The sequence below is a fragment of the Triturus cristatus genome, chromosome 5_2, assembly GCF_964204655.1.
Source record: "Triturus cristatus chromosome 5_2, aTriCri1.1, whole genome shotgun sequence".
Taxonomy (NCBI): Eukaryota; Metazoa; Chordata; class Amphibia; order Caudata; family Salamandridae; genus Triturus; species Triturus cristatus.
The window spans coordinates 1103598496-1103607152 of NC_140588.1; the positions used below are offsets into that span (position 1 = coordinate 1103598496).

The 8657-nt window shown below is 37.2% G+C and overlaps 1 protein-coding gene across 1 annotated transcript in view; it reads left to right on the top strand.

Moving 5' to 3' along the window:
• LOC146829778 (nicotinamide N-methyltransferase-like) overlaps positions 1-8376 on the top strand; it is a 52047-nt gene extending 43671 nt beyond the window's left edge. Inside the window, exon 3 of the mRNA XM_085608490.1 lies at positions 7677-8376. Within this exon, the coding sequence (XP_085464616.1) occupies positions 7677-8112 (436 nt within the window). The 3' untranslated portion in view covers positions 8113-8376. The remainder of the gene's footprint in view (positions 1-7676) is intronic.
• The last annotated feature ends 281 nt before the right edge of the window (positions 8377-8657 follow it).

The window sequence follows — 8657 nt, forward strand, 5'->3', positions numbered from 1 at the left end:
TGTGTAGGCATGTTTCGAAAGTTAGGTTTAAGGTGTTTAATGTATATTTAGAAGTGTTTTAAATCTAGTATTATTGTTAGTACGTGTTTATGTGTTGTTTTATGTGGGTGGGAATGTCAGTTGCTTTGTTTTTACTATTTCTTTTCTAGGTTATTCGTTTCGGATGGACTCTTTTTTTTTTTTAAAGAAGTGTGTGTTCGTTTTATTGAACAATATGGTTTTTACACTACTTTAAATGTTTCGGTTTTCATGGATCGTTTTTTAATATTTTTAGCTATTTTCGGGTTTTTCATGGATTTTCGAAGGATATTTGGTGAATGGCTTATGGATTTAATCGCCAGTTGTATTTTTGCATTTTTTTTTGGGAACCATTTTTTTAATGTTTGGATTGTGTAAGCAGGAAATGGATTTTTCAGACTTTGGAATAAACGTGGTAAGTTAATTTATTATTATTTCTTGTGGGTGGGTATTGTTTAATATTATTGTTCATTTTTATTTTATTACAAATATTATTAATGTGTGTTAATATATTTTTGACAATATGTATAAATATGTTACACACAGTAATTATTTTTGTAATAAGATACATATATTTTATGTGTTTGATATTATTGAAAATGGGTAATTAGTCATTTATTTGTATTTGTACTTTAAAGAAGTGTTTTAGCTATGATGTTTAGGTATTCTAGGCCTTTGGTAGTAGGGTACAATTTTACTTGTTGCTCTAGATATTTATACATTTGTTTAGTTTGTTTTGAGGTTTTTGGAGTTAGCTGAGTTATGGATTGTTCCATTCGGAACTCTTGATAACTCTGTTCTTTTTGTAGGCATGATATAAATCTTTCTAGTGTTGGTTTTGTTCTGCCTGTTGATTGTAGGAAGGCGTTATGCCATCCTTCAACTGCGTTATTAGTTTTGGATTCTCCATTTAAGGTGCTTCTGTATACGTTCCACCAGGGAATTAAGAATTTAGGGTTTCTTCTGTGGCCAGATCTATGTAGTCTGCCGACCCATGTATCTTCGAAATAGTCCAATAGTGAACTTAGTTTTTCTTCATTTTGTTTGTAGAAGGCGCTGTCTATTAAAATGTTGTAATGTTCTGTTACGTCTGTGTCAGGTACATAAGCTAGTGCTATGAGTTTTTTTATTTGATATGCAAAAGATGAATTAGTTGCATATTCAATGCTTAGGGCTGATTTTTGCATGTGTCTCCATAGGCATTGATTAAAATGATAGTAACAGCCTTGTATGGAGGTATGGGGGTGTGTTTTTAATATAGAATTAATCATTGCATGTTCAAAATCTAGGATTATTTTTTGTGGGGAAAAGTCATTTGTTTTTTGTTTTATTATATTTAATAGTTCAGTGTATGTGGAGTTATGTTTGTTTGGTAATAATGTGTAAATTAATGGTATATTGCAATTGTGATATATGACATGTATTGTATATAGTTGGAAAAATGGTTTGGGACATATGGTAAAAGTCCCATCCATCATCCAGTTATGTGATTCTTGTAGTTTACAGAGATTTTTAGCTGTTCCAAATATTATTATTCTTTTGTCATTGTTTTTATTATCAAAAATGACAAATGGTTCTTTGTTGAAAGTTATACTTTGTTCTGGACTTAGAATAACTTCACTGTATGTGTGAGGAATTGGGGTTGAAGTAGTAGTGGTTTTTTTAGTACGTGCAATAGTTCTTTTGAGTGAAGTTACAGATGGCATTTGTGTAGTAGCAGTTTTAGGAATTTTGGGAAGCTGCTCTTTTAAAATTACACTGGTAGGTTTTTGAGAACTTGTGCTAGCTTCCTTTATAGTTTCTAAAGCAGATCTGACTTCGATTTCAGTAATGTTTGGTGGGTGGTTATGTTCTCTAGTGTATAGTACTGTTGTTTGTCGTGTTGTAGCACGCCCATAGCACTTATTAGAGTAGTATTTAGTGCATTTCCAGTTAACTTTTAAACCATACACTTTTTCCTGTGTGTAAGTGTACCCCATATAGCATAGTAACATTTTTCCCTTCTGGCTTGTTATGAATTCAGCTCCTTCAGTCATTTTGATGTAGCTTTATCTATGAAAAATATATATTATAGTTATTATATATGATGTTATATTAATTTTCAGTAGAAAAAAACAAGATTTAGTTACTATATACTTACAACGTTGGTTTTGATGTGTTTGAGTAGAATGCTCCTGATTCTTTATTTGTGGGATTTTCCTCTAGTATTTTCTTTGTCTGGAAAAGAAAAGGAAATGTGTTGTAATAATTGTTTCTATATTTTTATAGGGAATGGTTAGGGGATTTGCAATTGGGATTTAATTAGGGTGGTATTTTAATCTATTAGTTGATTTTTGGTTGTGAAATACTTACTTTTTAGTTGTATCTTTTTTGGTGCTGTTCTGTATTTTCTTAGTTTCTTTTGGAGTTTCCTGTAGTGAAAACATGAAATAGAAAGAAGACATTAATTTATTTATAGTGTATGTATATTGTAATTACAATTTATTCTATTTGAGTCTTCATGAGAATAATATAGTTAACTTACTTTTGATAGTTTTAAACATTTCCTGTATGTTGATTTTCTTATATCTGTAGTTGCAATCCAGTCGATTTTCCTCTTCATTCAATTTCGTTTTTTTGGTTTTGGACTGTGAATGAAGTTGAACTTCTTTTTATAGTGCTTTGGATGTTGTAATATGTGTTTTATTGGTCAGTTTGAATTCGGAGTGTTTTTATTGGTTAGTTCGAATTTTTTTTTTTTTTTTCTGGTAGTTAGTTTCCTAATAAGGAAAACGCTAATTAGTGGTTTTGTGGTGTATTATTCTATATGTATTTTTCTAAACATTATATTATGTATTGGATGCATGAATTGATAAAGTATAATTTAATAATATAGTTGTTTAATGTAGGAATGTTGTTAATAATGTTTTAGTAAAGAGTTAATTATTTAAATCCATTTTTAAATGTAGTAAATATATAATTGTTTAATAATAATTTTGTGTAGAGATAAAAGACATTATTTGGTGTTTATGTAGTTTGATTTTAGGTTTTCATTAAATGTTATATAGTCGATATTAGTAAAATGGAGATATTTTAGTGGTCGATATTTTAGTTTACGATATTTTGTTATGAAGTATATGTATATTATTGAGCATCGATATTTTAGGATTTCGATATTTGTGTTGCCGATATTTTGTGTACCTATATTTATGTAGTTCGAAATTGTGTGTTCGATATTTTTGTAATGTTTTAAATAAGTATATGATGTCGATAATAATGTGATCGATTATTTTGTATCGATATATTTGTAGGTCGATTTTTTGTCTTTCGATATTGTGTCAGTGATTCAGGCGTCATAGAGTCTGTATGGGGTTATGAATGTATATGAAGGCATTTCTATGGAGTTGTAAATGGGTGTGACAGAGTATCGACAGAGTTGTGAATGGCTGTGACAATGTCTGTCCGGATTTGTTAGGAGGTATAACAGTGACTTTATGGATTTGTGAATGGATGTAATTTAGTTTCTATGGGTGTGTGGAAGGGTATAAAAGTCTCTCTATGGGGATTTGAATGGGTATGACAGTCTCTAAGGGATTGTGAATAGGTGTGACAGTGTCTGTACAAGTTTGTCAATGGATGTGACAGTGCCTGGTTAGGTACGTGAATGGATGTGACAGTGTCTATATGACTTTATTAATGGGTGTGACAGTGTCTGTATGGGTTTAGGAATAGGAGTGACAGTGTCATTATGGGGTTGTCAATCAGTGTGACAGTGCCTGTATGGGTGTAACACTGGATGTGTGAATGATTTTATGGGTATAAGAGTGGATGTAACATTATCTGTATGGGTATGTGAGTAGCTGTGAGAAGAATAGGATACAAATATGTATATATTTTTTCAGCTACTTTAATTTAGCGGATCCCCAGCATCGCCTCATGAGGAATCCACTGATTAAACGAATGATCCCCAAAAAATTTGGAGTCATATTTATGGCCTTAATACACCCTAACTCCTAATTGTAAGCATTCACAAGGGGTCAATAAACCTCTCACCTGTCCCCTTCACTTAATATTCACTCTATGATTTCAACAACTACAACCGTTCCATGGCAAACAAAATGGCCTTTTCTGTCAAGGGGCAGCCAGCCAATCAGGAGTTCATCAGTGAATTTGAATCCACATCCCCTGATATAAAAATGTTTTTTCCAGTTAATATCTTCCAAACTACTGAACAGATTTACGCCAAATCACAAAATACATGATCTGTGAACCAAGATTTAGCTTTCTGCCAAATTTGATGTAATTCCGTCCTGCAGTTCTGGCTGTAGTCGTGTCTAATGGTCCTATGGGAATTAACATAGGGAAAACACATTTTGGGATCCTACCTTTTTCTCTGTCCCTGCTACACAAAAGCACCGCAAAACTTTCCAGACCCCATGTGAAGTACCAGCATTTCATGAAGATGTATCAACTGTTGCCAAAGATATAGGCACCTGAATATGAATGCCCACTATAACATTATATATATATACATGTATATTGCCCAATGGATGCCACTTGCCCAAGGCTAAAAATCAAATCAATGGGGGGCCTGCAGGGAATCTCCACAGCCCCAGGGACCACCACCTGGGGCAATATACCACAGTGGAGGAAGGCTGTGCCACCTCCCTCCTGAAGCCATAGATTGTCTGGTGATAGCTACCTCCCAGGGCCGGCTCCTGCTATGTACTGGGGTGCTCACCCTAGGATATTGGTGATTACTGTTGCTTGGCAGGAGATTTAAAAGCTCCCACCAAGCCACAACAAATTCTCTCACTTGCTGGAAGCAGAGCATTTGTCTGTTTCCTTGCCCACTTTCAAGCAAGAAGGGAAACAGACAAATTACTTTCCCATACAGGGAGATGTATTTTCAGCACCTCCCTATGTGTGGAAGCAATGCTGGTTCATGCAGGAGGTGAGGTGCCGACAGGGACTGCAGGTGCCTTCAGGCTACTCCTGCAGTCCAGGTGCAGACTGTGTTCCTGGGGAACCCCAGGAAAACATGGCTGCGCCCCAGGGATTGGCGTTCCGGGGCAGAAATTGACTCTGGGAGAGCGCCACATAGTCAATCTCCATGATAGTATAATGGCCGGAACACTGGGGATGAGGTTCTTAGGGGAGAAATTGGCCGGGGAGAGGGCCATGCAGACCACCACCCTGTACTATAATGGCCGGGCCCAGGGGGATGGAGTCCCTGGGCCAAAATCCTCCCAAGGAGGAACACCTCGCTGCTCCCCTTCTCCATCGCAAAAAGGCCAGGCGATAGATCCCAGGGCCAAAATCAGCCGGTGTAGAGGGGTCATTCATCCCCTCACCCTATTGTAAAAAAGCCAGGACCTGGGGGATGGGAGCCCAGTGCCAAAATCGGTTAGGAGAGGAGAGGGGAGCTCCACGCCCACCCCCCTATTAAAAAAAATAATTAACGGCTGTGCCCTGGGGGATGTGGTCCCCTAGTCCACAATCGACCTCCTCCCCGGGTCCCAAATTGGCCCTAAGGTAACTATAACTCACACCCCCATGCACAGTTTTCTCATAAATATTTTCACTTCAAATGTTGCAATAATATTATCAATGATGTCATAGAAGATCTGATGAGCAATTTAATATGTGGGGTAATTAGCAGTGCATGATGAGGGCTTGAGTTATAGTTACCTTGGGGCACATATTATAGTTACTTGAGATAACTATAACTATAACTTTTGATTCAGTGGTTTTGTGTGTGTAAAATCTGAACCTAACTAAAATGTCCCTGTAACCTTTGTTTTTATTCAGTGAATTTCTATGTTTTTTCATTGCTGTTTCCTAACAATAATGTTCCTGCATTTGGGTGTCTGAGGGAATGTGAGTGTGTGTGTAAGTGGTTGTGTGGGTGTGTGAGTGTGTGGTGGCTATATGAGTGTCTATGTGACTGTCTGTGTGTGGCTGTGAGTGGGTATGGGACTGGCTGTGTGGGTGTGTCAGTAGGTATGTCATTGGTTGTGTGTGTGTGTGTGAGTGGGTTTGCGGGTTTGTGAGTAGGTGTGAGAGTGTCTGCATAGGTGTGTGAGTGGTGTGTGAGTGACTTCATGGGTGAGTAAGGTGGTGTTGGAGTATGTGAGTGAGGTATGAGTAGGGGTATGGATCTCTGAGTGAGTGTATGTTTTTTGCTGTGTTTTGGATTGGTGGATCCACCTTAATCCATGAGTATCTGGGGAGGATCTGCGGCTTCTCTGATGCTGAAATCAAAAAAATGTTGGACATTTGTGGCCCATGAGGGATCCCTCACAGACCCCTCCCTTAGTCCCATGTGGTTAGGGTACCTTTACCGTGACCCCTTCTATCACCTTTTAACTTTATTTTCCCCACTAGGACCGTATATGAATGAACAAAATGGCAGCACCAACTTTCCTTTCAGGTGTGGCCAGATAATCACTACATTCCAGTTGGCATGTTGATTCAGGAATACGAGGAGGATCCGCAGAGGGACAAACCCTATAGATACACATTTAAATTTCAGTTAATATCTTGAAAACTACATAACTGAATTTCATCAAATTACAAAAAATGTCGCTTACTGGACCAAGAGCTACATTTCTACCAAATGTGGTGTAATTCTGTCCAGCTGTTCAAGCTGTATTCATGTCTATAAACCCTAAGGGAATTACAATTGGTAACTCACTTTCTTACCCCCACTGGATGGATATACTGAATTGCACTTACAATCTCAATATTTTTGGCCTTATTTTTATGGACACAATATTATAATCTATCAGTAAACCGAGGAGACATCTAACCAGGTTTCTTTTAGGAATAAAATAAAATGTTGAGGTTTTAGTTAAGGTCTTGTCTTGGGGCCAGCAGCATTTGTGTGGAAGACATTTGAGAAGGATTGCTTTGGAAATCAGTGGAAGAGAATGGGGTTTGAATGAGGTTAAGGTGATGTGTTTCATTGCCAGGGTCTGAGGACACCAGTCTTCCGATATATCAGTATCTAGAAAAAATCTCTCTGGGGACTACTGTGAGTTGTGTCTTAAAACCCAGGTAGAAGTATATATATTCACTCAGTGGATTTTCTGGAAGTGAGGGTTTTACATTTTGCTGTTTCATGCGCTGGTGTGGGATTTGAGTTGATGGGAAGGTTTATTGATGCCGATTAAGATGATTGATCCCACAAAGTGATTTTAATAATGTGTGATGTAGATGGAAGGATCACCGTAAACGTATGTGGTAGTGACCATATTTTAGAAATCATCGATCTTTTCCCATTGCCTAGGAACAGAATGCTCTTTTACGTCAAGGAAAACAATAATTCCAAAAAGATGAACTGACACCAGCATGTCTAATAGGAGTCCAGGGAAGGCAGAAATGCAATGATATGTGTATGTGAATGTGCTGTAGTTAATAACCCAGTGACCCAGAGCGCCAGGACACTCCCGGGAGTAGCCGTGCGCTTAATAAATACCTGTTAACATAACATAACATAACATACTGATAGCTGTAGCAAAGTGCAAGACAGAAAGTGAACTGCACAGGCAGTGGAGCGGCCATCTTGAAAAGGTTTATACATTTTTCCATTGCAGCTATGAAGATGGTCCCATTGCATAACAATTGTCAGTCAACAATTAAAAGCATATTAATCACCTTGTATTTCTTTATTCCAGTGAAACATTGACTGAGAAGAAACAGATGTTGCGAAAAAAAATTAAAAGAGCTCTGAAATATGACGTCATGAGCAGTAACCCTTTGTCTCCCGTCATCCACTCCCAAGCTGACTGTCTGCTCCTGGTGCACTGTCTGGAGCACTTTGTCTCAGACGAGAAGTCCTACTGCGAAGCTCTGAAAAATGTCTCGTCACTGTTAAAGACTGGAGGACATCTGATAATGATTACAAAATTCTGTGCGACATTTTTCATGTGCGGTGACGTCAAGATGCCTGTTTTCTGCTTGGATGCAGATTTTGTGAAGGATGCTCTCAAGGGGGCTGGTTATGTCATTGAGGAAGATTACATTTATCCTCGAAAAACAGAAAGTTTGTACAATGTAGCAGATTTTAAATATTTTGCTGTTATAAAAGCACGCAAAGAAAGAGAACTGTAATCTTTCAGTAGCTAAAGAGTAAACTTTCTGGAGGTAAAATTATGAAAAATTAAGCTCACCTGAGCATCAAATTTCTTTCATTTACATTTTCTCATTATATCTATACTTTAAAATTATAATTATTTCTTTAATATTATAGAGAGCTGTTGATAGAACATAAAAGTAGTCCACAAAGCTGGGCAATGTTGAGTAACCATGGTGAGTGAAACCATTAGTGAGTAGTTGGTTCATAAATACAATCAATAAACAATGATGTCATCCTAACTCCTGGACATGGCTTTCTTTTCAAGAGCTTCTCATTTCTGGTGTTTTCTTTTTAATTGTAAACCCCAAGGACCTGGATCCTCTTTCAGGCAATTATATTCATAACCCAGAAGCCTGACAGTACTAGTGCCCGGTTTTCAGGATCAATTCATCAGTTGTACAGAAGTCGACCACTAATTCCACTTCATCTCTGAAAATGAAATGACACTTGGGAAGGTTGACCATGCACTCATGATTTCTTGATATTTATTTTGAAAATTAGGAGGGTAGTTTATTTTCCT